Source organism: Oratosquilla oratoria, chromosome 15 (assembly GCF_046742065.1).
Source record: "Oratosquilla oratoria isolate Oo_2021 chromosome 15, ASM4674206v1, whole genome shotgun sequence".
Taxonomy (NCBI): Eukaryota; Metazoa; Arthropoda; class Malacostraca; order Stomatopoda; family Squillidae; genus Oratosquilla; species Oratosquilla oratoria.
In genome coordinates, this window is record NC_134791.1 from 3,875,065 (window position 1) to 3,896,152 (window position 21,088).

The 21,088-nt window shown below is 39.4% G+C and overlaps 3 protein-coding genes across 6 annotated transcripts in view; 2 read left to right on the plus strand and 1 right to left on the minus strand.

Moving 5' to 3' along the window:
* The first annotated feature begins 261 nt into the window (after positions 1–261).
* Positions 262–4,747, plus strand: LOC143033254 (uncharacterized). 2 transcript variants are annotated; one of them, XM_076198471.1, is made up of 3 exons: positions 262–1,117; positions 2,267–2,456; positions 3,603–4,747. In XM_076198471.1, exons 2-3 carry the CDS (start codon positions 2,279–2,281, stop codon positions 4,343–4,345), a joined length of 921 nt encoding a protein of 306 aa, XP_076054586.1. In that variant the 5' UTR covers positions 262–1,117; positions 2,267–2,278; the 3' UTR covers positions 4,346–4,747. The 2 variants fall into 2 exon arrangements, with proteins under 2 accessions (XP_076054586.1, XP_076054585.1); XM_076198470.1 differs by having other exon boundaries at positions 263–2,109.
* LOC143033253 (uncharacterized) lies at positions 2,470–17,404 on the minus strand. Of its 2 annotated transcripts, none has more exons than XM_076198468.1 (3): positions 16,617–17,404; positions 4,756–5,485; positions 2,470–3,437 (listed from the first exon to the last, which is right to left on the minus strand). In XM_076198468.1, exons 2-3 carry the CDS (start codon positions 5,049–5,051, stop codon positions 2,564–2,566), a joined length of 1,170 nt encoding a protein of 389 aa, XP_076054583.1. In that variant the 5' UTR covers positions 5,052–5,485; positions 16,617–17,404; the 3' UTR covers positions 2,470–2,563. The 2 variants fall into 2 exon arrangements, with proteins under 2 accessions (XP_076054583.1, XP_076054582.1); XM_076198467.1 differs by having other exon boundaries at positions 16,601–17,404.
* The window catches only part of LOC143033251 (uncharacterized), a 19,185-nt gene continuing 14,313 nt past the window's right edge, over positions 16,217–21,088 (plus strand). The window contains exon 1 of one of the 2 annotated variants that reach the window (XM_076198466.1): positions 16,217–16,307. The gene's annotated coding sequence lies outside the window, so the exon portion shown is untranslated. Of the gene's footprint in view, positions 16,308–20,866; positions 21,023–21,088 lie in introns of those variants that run through there. The other variant, XM_076198465.1, reaches the window with a different exon arrangement.

Consider the following 21,088-nt stretch of genomic DNA (forward strand, 5'->3'; position numbering starts at 1 on the left):
AAGATTTTGACAAACTGAATCTCGTTCGCACTGCCACGTCTAATAGCTGGCTGTAGTAAAATAAAACAAAATGAAATTAAAAGGCTTTAACTTTTTGTTAGGATCGATGTTCTATCCCTATCTTTAGCTGTTTCTTGCCGATACTGACTGAACACCCATGTAATTGTTGTGGCATATTGGTGTTTGATTAAACAAATAAGTGAATAAACAAATAAAACAAATACATAATCGAATATATATATGCTAAAATTGTAATACTTGAACACAACAGGCAGGAAAAAATCTTCGTTAAGATAGCTTCGACTATGATGTAGGCAAAAACATTTACAAATGGAAAAAATCTATTCTGTCGATAATTCCGAGAGTATTGGCGGGAATCTTCACCGAAGAGGGGATGGAGTATCATGACGTCACGTCGACTTGGCGGGAGGTTGGGGGAAGAGGAAGCTGGCAACAGGTGTTGGTGGCGGTCCGAGGGAGGAAAGGAGGTGGTAGCAAGGCCAGTGAAGGAGGAGAAGGAGGTGAAGGCGGGGGAGTAAGCAAGAGTAGGAGGAAGAGGGACGGAAGAGGCGGAGGAGAGGAGACTCGGGACGGCTGAAAGGCGGGAAAAGGCATCAACAGCGGTTCTCGGCGGCAGACGGGCAGTGATTGTGAAGGCAGCATCAGAGTAGGGCAGGGTCAAGTTATCAGGAAAATGAGAGGCATTAAAAGGAGGTATTACGCTGAAAGGGGCTCATAAGAATAAGGAAAGAATACCTGGGTAGATCCATAGGGAATTAATGAGGAGGAAATTGTTCCGAGGTATGTTGTTCGAAGAGGAACACAACAAATGATGTAGTCGTTGGTATCTGGCAGGAGTTTAGAAAGAAGCAAGTACTATCGGGACCAGTGATAACCTTGAGGTTGCTGATAACATGCAGATATGTGACGACCTGGAGGAAGAGGTTTATGCCTATACCTGTATATTATCTTCATTTATTATTATTATTATTGTTGTTGTTTATTGGGGTTTATTTAATTGTTGGGCCCGAGTTCAAAGCTACGCGACGGGCGGGCCTGATTGTATATATAACCTCTGAGAGCTTCATATCCCCTGAAAGAAAAGTAACCAGATAAGGTACGCATCCACTCTCATCCATTCCATTCCATCACCCTTGTTACTTTCTCAGCTTCACGTCGTTACTGTCTTCTGCCCAGCCCGGGTCAGAAGTAATGCTGTATACAGATATCGACAGCAGGGCTGCTTTCTTTACCCTCTTCGACCCTTATGCGGAAAAGTCTTTACAAATTAGTAAATCTATTACAAAAACAAACGAATACATAAATGTATGGAAATTATTACGAAATGATGAGTAAATGGTGATTATTTTCCTTTCAAATACACCTCTATATGGGCACCAGTTGTTGCACGAAGCTCAAGACGTCAGTTGTTGACATTTTTGCTGTTGCATAGCCTCGCCGATGGTGACATAGGCATCTGTGTTCCTTTCCTTTAGGTCGTTGATGTCTCATAGCTCTGTTCTTTTGAACGTAGTAGTTGTAACCATCTGGCAGCAGTGCGGATGGACATTGTAGTAGAACCAACAAAGGCTTGTCTAACACGATCGACATTTTTCTCGTATAATTATGATCGTCCACTCCTCTCTTCGTCCAACATTGTCCCTGTCTTCATAATATTTTCGTGTCATGCACGAATTGATGTGCGTGATAGTGAAGGTCTTCCATACTTAGGTCGTTTTAACACGAGCGTTTCCGTACGCGCGTTCGGGTGCGCCGCGTTTTAACTTTCGTTGGATTTCAATCGGGCCTTTCACACGACGTGTTTTGCGGACGTGCAACGCAACACAAACGCAGATCCAGCAAGAACGCATCCGTTTTTCCTGACGCACTCGTCTTTGCTGGCTACTAGTGGCAATGAGAGCTTTCACACGAACGTTCTAGAAAGCGCGTTCGGGTGCGCCGCGTTTTAACTCTCAATGGGACCTTTTCAAACGACGCAATTTGCGGTCCCATTGAACTCCATTCAAAGTCAAAACGCGGCGCACCCGAACGCACGTACGGAAACGCTCGTGTGAAAGCGGCCTCAGTCATCGCTTCCAGCTGGGTGAGGTAGGTTACATATCCCGTTCTGGCGTGTAGTTCATTCGAGTATTATATAACAGTCATGATTTATAGGAAATATGCATAGATATTTGAGCACAATTGATATACATGCATGCATACATCACGTAGCCTACTAATATTAATTAATGAAGAACATTTTCAGACGAGGAGCAGAATGGCATACCACAACACTGAGGAGTTTATTTCCGAAGTAGAAAAGAGGCCTGCATTATGGGATCCTTCGAAAGAAGAATACAAGAACAAGAACAAGAAAGAAGAGGCATGGTCAGAGGTTTGCCGCTCAACCTATCAAAATTATGAAGAAAAAACTGAGGAGGAAAAGAAACAAATTGGTAAGTAATTTTATTTCTGTATTGTGTATTTATAACATAATTGCAATAGTAATGAAAGTATTTCATATTGATTGTGCATGTTATTACCAGTTTCTTATACTGTCATATTACTGCCGTGGTAGTTTCCCGGCCTCATTGTTGAAGTAGGTGCAGAATTTGCCCCTGTTTTCTTTTGCATATCTACCTCCCTGCCACACCTGCCCTGAATGATCTACATCTTCAAATCCATTGACTTCTAAAATATCAGCAAAATTTACTTTCTCTCTCTGCCTGACGAAGTTATGTAAGACACAACATGCCTTGGCAATATCAATAGCAAAGTCAACATTCACATTCATGGGCCTGTGAAAAATTCCCCATTTATTTGATAGGATTCCGAACGCCCACCCAACATACCTCCTTGCACGTGAAAGCCTGTAATTGAACAGTTTCTTGTCATTTGTCAAGTTGTGCCCGCTGTATGGGCGAAGCAAATTAATAGATAGTCCAAAAGCCTCATTCCCAACAAAAGCATAAGGCAACACCTCATTCCAATCTGACAAACGTTGAGGCTTTGGGAGTTTCAGAACATTTTCCTGAATCTGCTTAAACAAATTTGATTCCTGAAAGATGGTCGAATCTGCATGTTTGCCATACGACCCAACGTCAACATATCTGAAGCAATAATCAGTATCAGCCACAGCCAAAAGAACAACGGAGAAATAGGCTTTATTATTGAAATACATTGAACCACTATGCTCAGGCCTGGTAACCCGAACACGTTTCCCATCCACTGCACCAATGCAGTGAGGGAAATGGGCATGTTGCTGAAACCCTGCTGCAATTTTCAGCCACTCCTCCTCGTCGAGTTGTGGAAAACACTCCACCTTCATCATGTCCCATAATGCACAACACACTCTTCTTACAACCTTACTGGCTGTAGATATACCAACTCTGTATCTGTAGTGGAGATCCGTCAGGCTACAACCAGAGGCGAGATACCTGTGACAGAAATCATTTTTAGACACTTTCTCTGTCTCATACACACACACACACACACAATGACCAATGTCAGTTTTCTGGTTAACAATGAGAATAATATAAATTTTCCCTTTTGTTTTTTCAATTTACTTTCTCGTGGTTATTTCTTGTTATTTCATATTTCAGTAAAGGAGCTGCAAACTCGGTGGAAGAGCATTCGTGACGCTTATATAAGGAATTTCAAGAAACTGAAAGATGAGAGTAAATCAGGAAGGGGAGCTGTGAAAACACACCGTTACGTGTTTGCTGAGCAACTATCCTTTCTCGGGAAAGTGGGTGAAAATAGAGGAACCACTGACACTTTGGTTCCTAACCATGTTCCAGATGATAGAACTAGAGATGCAAATGAAAAAACGTCAATAACACAGCCAAAGATCAGCGTCGAACCCAAGAAAAGGAAGAGGAATTTACTCGAGGAGAAGCTTATCAAGTTTATGGATGATTCTGAAGAGAAAGAAGATGACGACAAGGATTTCTTCATGTCCATGGTACCCTTAGTACGAACACTGAACATTGAACAAAAAATTGAATTTAGAATGCAAGTATTGGCTGCACTGCAGAACATCAGATCTGGACACCGTGGGCACTCAGTGATTCAAGACTCTCGTTCCTCTCCAGTTGTGTTTCCGACTTTGCAGAGTCAAAAAACTCCTTTTCCACAGTACCCCTCTCCTGCAGTGATACACCCACAATTCTTTGGACATCCAGCAGCAACAAACATACATCCACATCCAGTGAACACTCTTGAAAACCGCGCGCAGGTCCAACCATTAGCACCCTCTCCTAGTGATTCGGTACCCTCTCCAGCATCATGCACATCAAATAATGATAATTCAGTAATTTCAGTGAATGATTCTGATATTCAGTGAATCAGAAAAAAGTAATACGGAAATTTATTAAAGTGGAATACTTTTATTCATACAGTACATGAAAAGAACATATTTACTTTTATTACCGTGGAATATTTTTATTCATACAGTAGATGAAAAAACATATTAATTTACTTTCTTTAAAATAAAGAGGAATATTAAAACTATTTTGTGTATTTTCTTACATGATGAAAAACATATTAATTTACTTTCTTCAAAATAAAGAGGAATATTAAAACTGGTATTTTGTGTATTTTCTTACCTGATGAAAAAACATATTAATTTACTTTCTTGAAAATAAAGAGGAACATTAAAATTAGTATTTTGTGTATTTTCTTACCTGATGAAAAAAATATACTAATTTACTTTTTTCAAAATAAAGAGGAATATTAAAACTAGTATTTTCTTACCTGATGCTTAAAGCCACCGCTTCTTCAGGTGGAATGGCTGGCCTCATGTTTGTGTCCTGTTGTTTAATACCATCTGTGACTCTGGCCAAAAGTTCCTGAAAGGTTGAGTATGTCATCCTGAAATAGTTGAAGAATTTGCCATTGTCAGCTTTCAAGTCTTCATACAAGGTGTAAAATTCACCCTGCAAGAATCTACTGTTGTTTATAGGGTGAGTCCAAAGCTGACGACGGTTTTTCTTTTTCGTTGTTTGAATTGCTGCATAAACAAACACAGCTTTCTTCCGTGCACCCTTCATCTTGAGCTAATAGTGGGTGACTGAAAGGAAGATTCGGGCGGTAGCGCTCACCGCAGGCCAGCGGCAGGGACCTGCTGGTCAGAGAACGCGAACGCGTGACAAACGCGTGTACAAATAGCTGATGCGTTTATGTGCGTCCGTTCGACGCGCGCAAAGAAACGCTCGTGTGAAAGCGGCCTTAGTCTTGTAGTTTCGCAGAGTTTGCGTGTCCGACTTTTTTCCAATATACCACGATACACATTGTGCCTTTTCTTATGGCGTAGCCATTTTGTAGGATATAATTTTTTAGAACGTCTTCGATTAGTCTTGTAGTTTCGCAGAGTTTGCGTGCCCGACTCTGTTCCAATATACCACGATACACATTGTGCCTTTTCTTATGGCGTAGCCATTTTGTAGGGCATAATTTTTAAGAACATCTTCTATCAACAGCGTACCTGAAAAACACAAATGCAATGTGATTAAAAGTTTTTGTTACCACCGAATTCATAGAGCAAATCTAGTAAATATATACCATCAACTTTGTAATTAAACGTTCATATTATAATCATACTTTGTGTATATATATATATTATATATACATATTCTGATTAAAATCAACTGCACTGGATGTTTTGATGATTTTAAGGTAGGAATTCTTTATCTTTTGAAAGATCTTGTTACTTGTAGAGAGGGACTGGATGAAATTATTCATTTCTCTTTTATGAGTAGCATAGCTCACTTTTAGTGCTGTTGTATACCGATTTGATTATTTATCTTCTATACTCGGTGCATCGAAAACTGGCCATTAGGGCGGAGCACGGAGATTCCCCCTGTGTTGCCACATATAATTATCTTATAATTCTATTTTATTTTAAACTTTATTTTATGATTTTATAATGTTGCCACATATAATTATATTATAATTTTTTGTCACACACCACCACTGAGGTATAAATCAAAGCAATGTTTTCTATACAAAGGTTTCGTTTCCTCGATTCGTGGACATGGCATATGTGCGGGAGAGAGCGACGTTGCCACTCTATCCCTTCTCTGGCATTCAGAAAACATTGCATCCACACGCACGTTCTCGCCATGGATATATATATATTATATATATATATATATATATATATATATATATATATATATATATATATATACAGAGAGAGAGAGAGAGAGGGCGGGCGGGTGGGTGGGTGGGCGAGCCGTGTTATCTGTTGAGATGTGGCAATACCGGGAAATTCCCTAACCCCGCCTTAGTGGCCAGTTCTCGTTGCGTCTACTATAGTAACAGAGGAAACTGTTGACTAACATTCAACGAAACTCAGAGTTTTTCGCCTCGATCCGAGGTTTCTTCAGGGTGTAGACTGCCGGTTGTTTCTTCACTGGAGGTTAGGAGAATAGTGAGGAAAGTTATCTATGTAAGTGTATTATACGGGATCAGGTCAACCGGACGCGGTTGAAGCTCGATACTGATTAGCTAGCAGGTAGGCCGTGTGAACCCGATATCTGGTCGGGACCTTGGAGCGTTCTGGCGGAAGACCTAGTGACTCGGGACGCGAAAGTGCGAGAGTTTAAAGAAGGAGCAAGGTTCAGCTACTAATAAGTAACAAAACGAGTGAGGGAACTGATCTACGTTGTTGCCACTCCTGGTAGGAGACGGAACTAGCAGTTATGTCACCTCGGTGCGTTGATAGCGTACCAGGAGAGGGACAAGGATGATGTGTATGCGTCTGGTGATAGTGTGCATGCCGTCTCCATCGTGCCTGAGGAAGACGAGGACTCGAACTTCCCCACCTTCGAGATGACGTGGAAGGCGAATGCAGATGTGTGGCCACAGGTGGTGGGTCAGCTGGGTCATCTTTCGGTTGAGCAGCGAGAGGACCTACTGGAGTTGCAGAGACGATACCAGGAGAGCTTTCGGGGTGTCCCTGGGAGGACCCACCTGACGCTGCACGACGTGGATGTGGAAAATGCGACGGCTATCAAGCAAGTCCCGTACCGTATAACCCCGCAACAAGCAGCTATCATTAAGGAAGGAACAAAGTTCTAGTGGACCGAGACGTGTAACTTCGTTGTTGTTCAAGCTAAGAGTGTTTTGGTGTATTGTCTGTGTTGCAAGTCCCAGATTTTCTCAGAGCCATTTCATCTGTGTTGTAATGCGATTAACATTGGAGTGAATCAGTTTTGTTACAAACTAAAAATAAGGTGGACCACTCCGTGAGTTACTTTAGCAAGAAAATAAACGTGGCTCAGTTAAAGTACAGCACCACCGAAAAGGAGTTGCTGTCGATCATCTTAGCACTTAAGCATTTTGCTATGTATATTCCTGTTGATGCCCAGGTAACGTTTTTCACAGACCATCCCTTGAAGTACCTTAACAAGTTTAAAGATAAGAACCCCCGCTTAACCAGGTGGAGTTTGTTTTTACAGGAGTATCATTTAGACGTTCGTCGTGTACGAGGGAAAGACAATGTGATAGCCGATTGCCTATCGAGATTGTGAGTGTATTCTCCCTCAAGTAATAATAATAAAAAAAAAACAGGGTGTCACACATATTCCCATATGTGTAAGATTCAAATAGATTTATTACTTTGGATAAGGCGTCACTTGCGATTACGTGAGTGTCCGATTATAGTGAACGCGCACGGAGGACGCGTTGGGAGAGAGGTCTATACAATTAGGTGTTTGTTCCTCGTTTTGCCTAACACTTCTCGCCAGCCTAGAGCGGCGAAAAAACGTCTTAGCTAACTTGGCCAATCAGGTTCAATCTCCAAAGACGCAATTCCTATGGGCCAATTAGAGGATTTTTGTAGAAGAACTAGGCGCCCTTAGGCGTTTCAGAGGTTTAGTTTAGGATACGAAGTGCCATGTAAAGGTTATGTCGCCTCGGGAGGATTGTCGGCTGGTGTAAGTCCTCTGTACTCCCCCTATATTATTCGTAAGATAATTAACTCAGCTAGAATTTAATTTAGGTGTTGTGTGACATCTATGGCAGTGACGCGTGAAACCTAGACAGCGTTTTCGTTGGTAATTAATTTGTTTCACCCCCGTTAAAAGTTTTTCGAGCGGGAATCTTCTGTTTTGAAATTTACTTACTCATTTGTATGTGCAGTGATAGTAATCACTCATGTAATCCTATTAACTTTAATGAATAGTGTTAAATGTTATCTGTGTGTTTCATTTTTCTTGATTTTCATGACAGTGCAAAATCAAGTGGCGACCTACAAGTGAGCCACCCCAAAGACATAGGGTCTTGGGAAGTCAATCACTCTTACATGTGTTACGAGTCAGAAGGCCTTGTAATTTTACTTTGAGGTATCCCAAAGATATAGGGACTTGGGAACTCATTCATTTGTTAACTCTTACTATGTGTTACAAGTCAGAGGTGCGAGCGAGATTCATAACAACCTTCAGATGGAAGTGTGGGTGTTGACGGGTTCTGAAGACTGGTAATAGTGAGATGATTCTGATATATCTTGCAGGACCATCACAAATAAATACCCATCATTGGTTCAATTTGCCGTGGAAACCACTTGTACATGGTCTTGGAAAGTTTTCACTAGAACTTCTTAAACCCCAATTATGATATATACACAAATACTTCCTGATCAAGAAAATGTGGAAACCATAAATACTTTTACCTAAGTCTCCTTTTTGATATAACCTCAATGCTCGATCTAATTTTCTTCTTCAGTGACACATCAATTTACAGAGAAGGTAGAGTTCGGAGAATCAAATTGCTTCAATTCAGACAGGTATAGGTTCTCTAAACAAAAAACTACTTTTAAATATGTCAATATAAAGATTATTGTACTACATTTTTTTTTTTTTTTTTTTTTTTTTTTTTTTTTACAAAAGTGTAAACTACTGTTCTACTATTTGTGATCACCATTGTGAACTACTAAAATACTGTGAAGGTACAAGCTTTTGCTAATTTTTTTTTTTTTTTTTTTTTTTTTTCTTAAACATCCTGAATGATGGTTGTTTAGAAGATTTGTAACTGTTGGGGGGTGAGCAGGGTAGCTGAAGTTTTATGTGGATGCCAACATGTATGGATGATTTTTTTATGCAACCTGAAGAGATTTCTCCCAATCTCTATTTTCCACATCAGGGGACGGGAGGGGGTTCATTGTGAAAGTGAAGAGGTCCTCCTGTGGATGTGCTGTGCCTTGCTGCATTGTTTCCGACACAGGCAGTGGTAAGAGATAAGGATGACCCTTCATCCACAAGGAGCTAAGATGAGAGGGAGGAAAGGGTGGTGGATGGGAGTGGAATGGGTGTGTGTCTTTGACTTGGCTACCTCCCTCATAATGGGGAAGAAGCCCTTGGTATATATCTATAGATAGACCAGCATCCTGTCTTATGTTTGCTGTATATATGTATAAGTGTATGTATTATACTAACATGTAACAAAAATAAATAATTCAAATAAAAATAATTCTTCCCTTAAAGGGAGAGCAATTCCCCATAAGCTTTGCTTCATGCTCTCCCTTTTCAACAAGTAATTTTGTAAAAAAAAAATTGTATATATGTATTTTATTTTGTTGAATAAACCTTAACTAACTAACTGTTCCAGCTCATTGGCATACATAACATAGGTTTGTACCATATGTTCTCAACTACCTGTTTTTTTTTTTTTTTTCCATATTGGCCCATTATTGTTAAGTTGCATATGGAAGTGCTTTGATATTTGTATTATGTGTTTGGACAAGAAAGGTCATTCAACAATGATGAGCATTGTTGAGGATAGCATTGCTCCTTGTGAAGCTTTTTTTTTTTTTTATAGATGTGTTTATTTTGTCATTGAATAACCTGCCTGCCATTCTGTTAACCATTTCTTAGCACTGCTGTACATCCCTGTCCCAATGACACTACGTCATATGACTACTAATGTTTATTACACAGCTCTGTCAAACTCATACTATTCGGAAAATCCTAGGTGTCGTATGTGTAGTTTGATTCTATTGAGAACAAGATGTGGGAGCTGATGGAATATGAAGAAATGGAACATAGATTAATGGATGCAAGAACAGTAGTTGAAGCACTTTCAAAATATGGCAAGGCTAGAGAATTTTAATTAAAACAAAAGTGAGGATAGAGGAAAATGAAATGCTGATATGATGGGAATATAAAGTGGATATTTGGGGTGCAAAGATAACATAATCTATGTGTGAATACTTCACTACATCCATACCTTAACAAAGATACATTCTCCTCCTCCCTTTACTGGGATCTTTTAGGATAAAGAATAGTGCAATATTTTGTGGGAAAAAAAAAAAAAAAAAAAAAAATACAATACTACCACTCATTAATGGACTAAAAGGGGGGTAATGGTGTCCGTTGATGTGAATAATCCGTTGATTTGGAGTGGTTTTTGGGTGGCATAGTGATTGCACAGCACTAAACAACAGCACAAAAAAAAGCGAAAACACCGCAAACACAGCTAATTAACGTCCGTTAATGAGAGGTAGTACTGTATATACTTCACTCTAGCTCTACTCTTCTGTGTATGACAGCTATTTTGCATGCAAATCTGGACCAGAAATTCAAGGCAGAACTTATACTGACAGAAATCATACTGATCCTAGATGATACCTTTTCAGCTTTTTCACCAACTTTGCTGTATAAAAAAAAAAAAAAAAAAAAGTTGGTGGATACCTTGAAATTTAAAACTTATGAATCCTGCAGGTATTAGTTGTCCAAATTTCAGTTTGTAATAACTGTTAACTTGTTTGTATTTCATAAGAACATAATCTAGAGTGAAGACTACAAGAGACCATAAGGCCTACACTAGGCAGTTTCATGTCCATGACCACCTATCATCCCCATCTAGAACATGGTTACTAAATCTATTCCATTCATTGACCACTCTATTAATAAACCAGTTCTTGACTCTGTCCTTCTTAAATCTATATTAGTCCAACTTAAACCCATTACTGCAAGTCCTGCCCTGTTGTCTTGATATGATGACCATCATCCTTGTTAAAGCCCTTGATCCACTTGAACACCTCAATTAGATCACTCTGTATCTTCCCAGAGGGTGTAAATTAAGATGACTAACCCTGTCTTCATAAGGTAAATTTCTGAGCTCATGTATCATTTTGGTCAGTCCCCTTTGTACTGATTCTAGAACAGTGGTTCATAACCTTTTTCACTACCTGTACCCCTTGACATCTCAAAAATAAAATTCCTGTACCCCCATCCAATCTAGATACAATGCAAACATATGAAAAGGATTAGTGATACAAACCTTGCTTTGCTTTCTCATGGAAAATATACAGTACCATTGCACTGGCTATCTTGTCTCGTCCCCCCAGGTTCAAGGTTTCGTACCCCTTCAGGGTACAGGTACCCCAGGTTAAGAACCACTGTTCTGGTCAATTGATGTCCATTCTATAGGACAGAGACCACAACTGTACCGCATAGTCACGGATGGGTCTAACTATCAGCAGATAAGAGTTTGATAACTGCCACTGCACTTTTACTTGTAACCATCCAAGCAATGAAACTTAATGTTCTGTTAGCTCTATTCCTGGTGCTAATGCACTGTTTCCTGGATTTAAGGTCAGGACTCACTAGCACTCCTAAGTTTCTCTTGCACTCAGCTTTCTCTAAAAAGGTGATATCTCTCCCGAACCCATTTCTCCCCAAATGTGTTTGCCAAGGAAACAAATCCACCACAAGATCTTACACAGTCTGATATCAACAATGCCCCTTGGTAACAAAGGGGTTAAATGGTATTTTAACTATAATAGTTTTTGTAACAATAACAGCAGTGATTACAACATACCAAGGTTTTGATTAATATTATATTTTCCTCCCTATTCCACCCTTTACTCACTGCTGTACTGCCAAAATAGATGACAATGACAATATTATCCTTCTATAGAATGCAGAAAAACAATAGTAGCTAACAATCAATCTATGCACAGTCATGTTTTGGAAATGTGGAAGACTCTTGCAAGATCCTCACAGCATAATATGGCAGATCTGTTCCACAGCACATTTCAACAATCACTGTATTACAATTCAACAGCTACTGACAACTATTACTGGGAACTATGGGTCTCCTGCAAGAGAGATCTGGGACAATGGATTGATTGATTGGTGAATGCTACTTGTCCTTGCAGTCCAAGCAACACTTAGCGAAAACTCATCTCATCTCACTTGATAATACACCTTGGAGTCATCCAATACCTCTCTTACTCCAATGTCATTTCCCAAGCTGAATAATATCATGGCATCAGCTACAAGAAAATCTGTAGCATACATTACCACTGTAAAGGTGTTCATCGAGATCATTCTCATTCTCTTTCAACAGTAACGTCCTCAAAGCTGAATATATAATTTGTCATGAATGAGTAGACTACAGTACATTATTCTGGAGAATTAATTAAAAATAAATCAACCTATTACCAGTGGCATGTAGAGGTCTGGTGATTCCCGAGGCCAACTCCTTGATTGTATGCCCCAAGGATTCAAGTATAAGGCCTCATAGTACTGAGGACCATTATGAGAAAGGAAGATAATTTCATTATGTAAACACAGATAAAACATAAACACTTTATTGGATTTAAATATACATACATATACCAAGAGCTTTTTCCTCCTTACAAGGGAGGTAGCCAAAAACAAAGGCATAAAATCCACTCCCACCCATTCCATCCACACATACTCCACTCCCATTCACCCATCTCCCTCCCTCTTATCTTGGCTTCTCCTGAATAACAGGTCATCCCTGTATCTCCCCCACTGCCCTGGGTCAGGGGTAATGTAGCAGGACACAGCACATCCTCAACAAGGCCACTTCTTTTAATCGGTGACCCCACTGCTCCGTCCCCTCATACAGAAAAAAAGATGGGGAGAAATCCCTTCGGGCTGCACCAAAATATAATTCACACATATTCCCTCATCCCCCACCCACTCCCTTCCATGCATCACAAAATTATCCATACACAACCAATCTCCATTCACCCCTATCTTCTGTCTTCTCCCATCCTTCCTCAACAGACATTCCCCTCTTTCCCAATGCCCATTTACCCCCATCCATCTTTCTCATCCTTGGTCACCCCCTCATGTTCACTCCTTCCACACCTCTTTTACTAATTTTTCTTCACTCACTCTTTCCATGTATCCAAACCATCCCAATATTCTATCATCAACCCTATCTCCCAACTTCCTTTCCTTTATTAAGTTCTTTTCCCCAAATAATACCTCCTGGAAACCCCCCATTTGGATATCCAGGGCCACCACCCCTTCACTTCACCCCCCTTCTCTGCATGTCAGTGCCTATTGCTCCGGTTCTCTCTTTCAGAAGACTCGTGGCCTTAGAAAATTGGCCATGGCCACCAGTTCAACCCAGAAGTCACTCGATGAAGAGATTTTTTGGAGCTGATGCAGGGAGTGTAGGACAGCAATATAATGTGTTCTGTGTCTTTAGTGTAGTGAATGCATCAAGGGCATTAAGTTTCTGTTGCTGGTACTGTTTCAGAATGGGGTGTTGATCTGAATAGAGACAAGCTAATGTTAGCCTTGTTCATCCTGGGAGTGACTGAAGATGAAGGAGATACAGAAACGATGCAAGTGTTCTTTCCTGTCCAGGTTGCTAATATAGTTACAGCTCCATCAGTAGTAGCCCTGAGTACTACCTAGATAAGTTGCTGAAGAAGTCAGTCACGAATTAATGCTTGGATAAAAACAGGGCTCTTCACCTACAGTCTGACTTCCGCAGGAGAAAACAATGTTTTTGGTCACCCCATGCTTGCTCAATTTGGGTGTCTTACTTTTATCACCACATGTGGACATAGATGGTGATATTTTTAGAAATAGGATCACCTGTCACTGCCTTCCTCTCCTTAGTCCTAATCACACCCTTAACCCTTATCCTAACCCCATTCCCGGTCCAAATCCTGTCTCTAACCCTTAATTCCCCAACTCAATGCCTGCACATTATGCTGCCAGTGAGTGGCCCTCTGCGGAATCCCATAAAGATAAGAAAGGAGTAGAAGGAGAGGTGATTTGTTGAGTACAGGAGACAAGAAAGGAAAGTGTTATGAGAAAATGATATCTGGGGATGAATCCAAAGAAATAGTTGTATGATGAAGTGATTGTGTCCATGGCACTGTATGGAGTCGAGATTTGGAATTTGCAGGAGGCAGAAAGGCAGGGCCTAAATGTGCTTGAGATAAAATGTTTAAGAAATATGCTACATGTTACAAGGATGGGTACAGTGAGAAACATGGAGGTGAGGCAGAGAGTGATAGGTGGTAAATGAACACAATGTATAAGATACATAAATGATGAGAAGGTTTAGGCATATGAAAAGAATGAGTGGGAAAAAAAAACATAAAAACCATCAGTGTATGGAATGAACTTGAGAATAAGACTCAGACCAGAATGAGGTGGATAGATGGGAATATCTGTTCCACAAGGAAAATAAAAAGCAAGTGGAGTGATTATAAATTAGGGAAGAATTTATGTGGCCTTGAGGAATATTCTTCTTGTCTCCTCAGTATATTTTTAATGTAGATGAGTGTGTGTGTGTGTGTAATAATAATAATAATAATAATAAAAATGGTTTATTGAAAATGTAGCAGTTGAAGGCTGAAAATACACATATTAAGGTACGAGGGTACATAATAAGTGATTACCTACACATATTATGATGCTGAAGTGATTGCGCACTATACAAAAATATAAAACATGAACAAATGAAAAAAAAATATAGATGTGTCTTAGTGTTAATATGATATTTGTGTGTCTGTGCATGTGTGTGGTGAGGGATGAGACACCATCTAATCAAGTGGCAAGAGTAAACTGGCTTTGGCTGTCGGCCCCTCCTATGGAAGTGCTGTATCTTGCCATATTACCTTTGACGCAAGTGGTATGGGGAGGGATAGGTATGACCCTTCATCCACACATGACACTAAGACTGGAAGGGTGACAAATAGGTTTTGGATGAGTGTGTGCTGAATTGGCTACTCCCTTATAAGAGGGAAAAGAGATTTGGTATGTATGTACTTCTAAGAGACCTAAACTTAAAAAAAATTAACTGTTCTTAGTATTTCGTATTTAAGCTGGGAGCTTGATCCAAAGTATGCTGCCTTTAATACCAATAAAGTTATAAATATAATAAGTGCCTCGTTTTATTTTGTTTTAAGATACGGTGTACTGCTATTTCTTGACAATTTTTGGGGTGGCTAGGATGATGGCAGCAAACCCAATTGATAGTAACAAAAGAATTTAGAGTAAATAATAAATGAAATTAATCATCAAAGCAATGTTAACCACCTGAGAAATAACAGGCACAATTTCTTAATCAATTATATTTCATACTGTAGTTTATTTTTATTCCTCCTTCCAAGAATTGACACTTTTTTTCCAGTGAACCTTAATAAATATAATAATTTTTACTCATTAGATGATTAGTTTTTTCTTAACATGAGAAGTATTCCTGGTTCTTGATAAAAACAGAGAAACCCAATAAAGGATGAGAAAATACTATGTAATTTTTCTGTGTACTATTTTAAGTGCTCAAAATCAACTGACAGACTTAATCATCACATGGTAAGTTTAGCATAAACCAATATTCAGACTGAAAATCAGACAAGAAAAATTAAAACTATCTTCAGATACAAATCTTCATATATTTGCAAGATTTTAATATTATATTGAGGTTCAATATCATCACTAGTTGAACTATTGTCTACAACTATTTGGAGCTCACATATATGCTAAAGATTGAAATTATAATATAAGTAATTATGCTTATATCAGCCTTGACTAGCCATATGTAGAAGACAATAACACTACATTAACTTCCCTATTTACCAATCTAAAGTAAAGAATACTTTTACACTGGTAACAATGACCCTTTGTTATCTAAAAAAATTCAACATATTTAGCCTTTATTTAGTCATATCTTGCTTATTATATCCATCAATACATTAAATATGTGCACATTTAATCTTCAATGACACAAACTATGGTCAGTCTATTAAAAGAAACAACTTAATTTTGCATTCAAACATTCATGACATTGACAGTGTTCAATAAAGCAAACTTAAAAAATTCAAGTAAATTTAATTATTTTGTATTGGACTAACTGCACCTAAAGAGCAAATTTATTATTTCCGATAATTTATCAATTAATATGATTTTTTGCATAAGAAGAGCTTTTTCATTTCTCAGATTGTGCAAACTGTTTGACCTACATGAGTAACAAGGGCACTGTTTACATCAACCTCCAGATGTGACACACACAAAAGCTTCTCTGTAAGTATTTACCCAAATATTAACTGATTTCCTTGTTTATCCAGGCAAATAAACAATATCACTTGTGGTGATATTGTAAATATCAGGATTCAGACTTCATTGCAAACATGTGGGAAGATATGACCTTAATTTTTACAAAAATAGTAAAAGGCTTCCTCATCCCAATTTCAGCAACGCCATTATCTAAAAATCGTTTCAATATCAAATTTCGGAATTTTTACATTGCTGCTGAACTAAGGTTTGTCCATATTTTTTTCCTGTACATTCCATAACATAAGCTATATTGAGCCTACCTCCTTGTATCCATACCTCTTCTTCCTGAAGGAACTTCCCTTGGACGCTTGTTAAATGTGAGGCAGTCGTGATTGGCGATGGAACGGGTATGCTCATGGAAAGAAAGGATGGACAGGAGAATCAGTGTGAGTCTGTCGTAGAAGGATAGCAATCTAAAGGAGGGGAAGGAAGAGGAAGAGAGTAGACCAGACCAAAGGAGGGGAAGGGAGTCAGAGAGATGGCGTTGAGGATGAGGAATTGGGAGAGGAGGAGGTGATAGGCTGAAGATGGAGCTGTCTGAAGAAGACCAGAAGTATTTCAGGAGATGTGAAGCCCTGTTTGTCGTCTAAAGAGATTTTTTATTCAAGTTAGGAGTGTATGTAAAATTGGGAGGAGGTATATAGATGTGATACTACCCGTAATGAGGAGAAAGTAGACGTGTAAGAGAAAATAACGGCTGAAAAGAAGTAGGAAGAACTTGCAATCAAGGAGGACGCTGCGTAACTTAGCAAAAGGGATAGAAACTTGATTATTATGTTGGATTACGCGATAATTACTGCATATAGAATTATCATATATTACCAAGAGAATAAGAATGGTTGCCTTTATACCTAAAGACTGATCAGGTATGACGAACAAGATGGACATCCTGGATATAGGAAGTAGCTCAATACTGAACTAGAAATACATGTAATTATTACATGGAATCGGGTAAGTTTAATTAAAAATAAATAAATTGCGAGCTGATGTGAAGGGATAGAAGGGGAATAGTATAACAGATGGCACAAGGGAAATGAGAGGAAGCGGAAAGACGAAGCAAGCAAGAGCGACCGTTATCGTCATCGACCGGCGATATTCTTTTGTTTTAAATTTGACCTTCAACTGAATAAAAATCGTTAAATGATAAATGAAAACCTCACAATAATCTAATGATTTAGTACAATATATACAGGCGTTGAATAAGGTCAGGGTAGTTTTAGATATAATTTTTAATTAAAATAAGTGTAAATATTTGTAAATTGTCTTGACAATGTTGTCTGAATAAAATTGTCTGGCGTCAGCCATAAGTGATTGTATTTATGATATGTCTATAAACGGTGTTTCTATCCAAGTTTGTAATCTGTAAAAAGTACATATGTGTTTTATTAGATATTTTTATAAAAGTATTTAAGTACATTAGGACTGCTTATATTACCAACGCCATTCCCATGATCACTTGTTACCTTGTACTACTTCTACTATTACTATTATCACTACTACCAATACAGGCACTGCTGTTCTTATTACTATCACTGGTATAAAACAACATGTGTACTCGTACTACTACTACTACTACTAAAGTTGTATTACTATAATTGCACTACAGATGATGCTAGTGGCAGTGTGTAATTGTTATTTTTAATTAAGTGAATAAAATTGCCTGCCGTTAACTATAATGAAATAATTTTGGGAGGACAGGTATAGTGGTCATCTTTACCAGGTAAAACTACCATTTTCCCTGTTCTGCCGTTAGGTGATTTAATTCATCTCTGGGGAAGCTGAGTTCCCCTTCCAAACCTGTTGGAATTATTCTGGCTGCCGGCAGGCGATTTTATTCATATACAATGTTTATTGAGGTCACTGATCGACTTGAAGGAGGTGGTGGGGGGCGGGGTCACTAGAAACGGGGCGGACCCTAAGGAAGAGGAGGACGAGGAGGAGGAGGATGGGTGGGAAGGAGGAGGGAGGGGGGTGAAGATGTGTAGGGAAGAGGAGGAGGAAGAGGGGGCTACGGATGGGTGTGGAGGAGGAGGGGGATGAAGATGCGTAAGGAAGAGGAGGAGGAGGAGGAAAGATAACAAATGAGGAAGTGGGGGGTGTGAGTGAGGAGGAGGAAGAGAGGGTGGATGGGGAGGGGAAGAAGGGGAGGAGGAAGAGTGGGTTAAAGCTAGCTAGAGTAAAGGAGGGAGAGGGGGGAGGAGGCGGAAGTGTAGGAGTATAGTGAAGCTATGAATGAAAGGGAGAGGGAGGGGCGTGGACTGTCGAGGAAAGGTGGAGGAAGAGGAGGGTGGGAGGGGAGGAAGGAAGGAAGAGAGGGAGGAAGGGTGGGAGGGGGAGGTAAAGGGAAAGAAGAAAATATCTAAAGTGGGATAGATGAATGAAAACTATTTAGAAAATTGTCAGAAAAATTCCCTGAGGGTTAGGTCACTTTGAGAAAGGGGTAGGTAAAGAAAACGGAGTTGAAGTAAATGTTAATAAATGATAAATAAATAAAAGACAAGGGCAAGGATAACACGAGGGAGAGAAGGGGGGAGGGGAGGAGGAGGAGGAGAAGGGGCCTCAGTCATTGGAGCAGTGGGAGGAAGAGGTGGAGGCGAAAGGAGGTGGAGGAGGAGGAGAAGGAGGAGGAAAGTTACACTCGCGACAAGAGGAGGAGAGAAGAGAAGGGGACTTGTATTCATAAACAGTGACGAAACCATTTAATCCAAGTCGGGGATTTTGTTATTATAGCCAAGAACCACAGAATACCAAACCTTAAACGCCCCGAGTACGCAGGAGGACGGGAAAGACCACAACAGATAGGACCTCACCACCACGCTCGCTGTTTAAGCCTCTTTTTAGCCCCAAAATGGGTTAATGCTTTATCCTTTCGGTAGGAAAAATTCTCCAGGTCCTCTAGGAAGGTTTGTAAACGTATGTGTACAAACAAACGTCTGAACAAAACGTGTGAAAGTGTGATCTGTACTTGTTGAACCTCCTGTCGGATCCTCCTCTCGCCTCCTCTCATCCTCCTTTGGGTGCGAAACGTTTACCCCCAACACACTCCACCTCCACCTATAGCCTCCTCACCCCCCACCCCTCCACCCATCCCCATCCGCTCCCAAGGCCCCGAATGCGTCTTCCTTTCGAATATAACACATAAAAACGGCCTCAGAATGAATGATTCTTTCCAAGATCAACATAAATACCCTATTTGACATCCGGGTGCACTCTTCCCCGTGCATATTTCCATAATCATGTAAGAATATCGAGGGTTTGGTAAGGTACAAAGTGAAGATGAAACTGTGTTTTGGTTTGTGTGTGAAGTTTGTGCCATTTAAAGAAAGGGGGGGAAAGTAAATGGAAAGATTGTCCAGGTAACGCGCCAAGCGAACATACTCTGCATCCTCTCAACCGCCACCTCTGCAGTCACTCCTCCATGAAGACGCTTTCAAACGTTTTCTTCACTACACAGAGTTACCAAGTATTAATTATGACGATAATAAACCCCCACAAATATAAATAATGTTTATTGTGCTGTATGGAATTATCCGTATATATTTCCCATGATATATGATAAATATGTGGTTATAGGTTCGGTGAGGTAGGTTTGTATTTTTTCTCATTTGCCGTCCCGTTAGGTGACGTTGCTTGTTTGGATGTATGCCATTTGCGTGGCGGTCAATATATTGATATAAAGTGACGTCACTCACCCCATGAAATAATTCACTAAATATCTCATAAACACATTTAGCTTGAATACTCCACTAAAGACGTTTCCTGCAATGATAATTACTTGGTATGATAGATTATTAATTATGATGGAAGTTGGTATGAAAGCGGAATTATTTACAAGAGAATACAGCCAAACAAAGGAAGTGGACAGTGGTATGCATGGCGACGACGAACATACGCACAACGCAGCCAACCCACGACGCATGGAAACTTTCCATCATTAGATCTGTAGAATGAGATTTTCGTGGGTTCAGGCTGCAATACAGGCATGCTTGAGCTAATTCTGCCTTAGCATTGACTGGGAATTATTTTTGCCTCCTGTAAACACCATTTTCAGCTTCAAAATGAAGGTTTCACGAAATAAATGCTTTTGTTAAACATTTCTCTGACCTTGAGTGGAGTGATTTATATTTCATTTTAGAATGATTGAACACCACGTCAGCACTTACTGTAACGGGAAAATAAACTTATTTTTATCAAGTAGAAGAGAGTAGGTAACGGTTGGTTGAAGGCCACAGATTCTTTAAGACACCCATGTATGTTAATACTTAGTTTCTATATATGTCATTAATGTGTAATGTATCGAAATCATGTATTTGTACCTATAGATCATGGGAGAGCTATTTTATATAGATTGTCTTACAGATTTCTCAATTTTTCTGTATACCAGATTTACTTTCGAATGTGTTTTCTTTGTTTTTCTTTTTTGCTTCTTTGTTATTGTTTTTTGTATAAGAAAGATCTACAGCAAAGTGGAACATATGGTCAAGAATGCGGTAATAATATCTGATATTGGTTTGAACGGAACGCCAAATAGTCTAGTTTGTGAAGCTTCCCCCAGATGTCGTTGGTGGTGAACGCTGTTTGTCAACAGTATTCATACGACCATTTAAGCTTGTACTATATCGTTATTTGTAGCTGATAGAAAGGAGATTAGCATCTATATAATATACTTCTATAAAATTCAAGTAAGTGTTCTCTCGAAATTGTGTGTTTTGTAATCGAAAACCAAGAGGATTGTACGAATTTTTGTC

Coding starts and splice junctions, on each gene's coding strand:
- LOC143033254 (XM_076198471.1), top strand. CDS start 2,279: ATGGCATACCACAACACTGAGGAGTTTATTTCCGAAGTAGAAAAGAGG. Junction 2,457..3,602: donor GGAGGAAAAGAAACAAATTG/GTAAGTAATTTT, acceptor TTCATATTTCAG/TAAAGGAGCTGCAAACTCGG.
- LOC143033253 (XM_076198468.1), bottom strand. CDS start 5,051: ATGAAGGGTGCACGGAAGAAAGCTGTGTTTGTTTATGCAGCAATTCAA. Junction 3,438..4,755: donor GCGGTGGCTTTAAGCATCAG/GTAAGAAAATAC, acceptor TTTCTGTCACAG/GTATCTCGCCTCTGGTTGTA.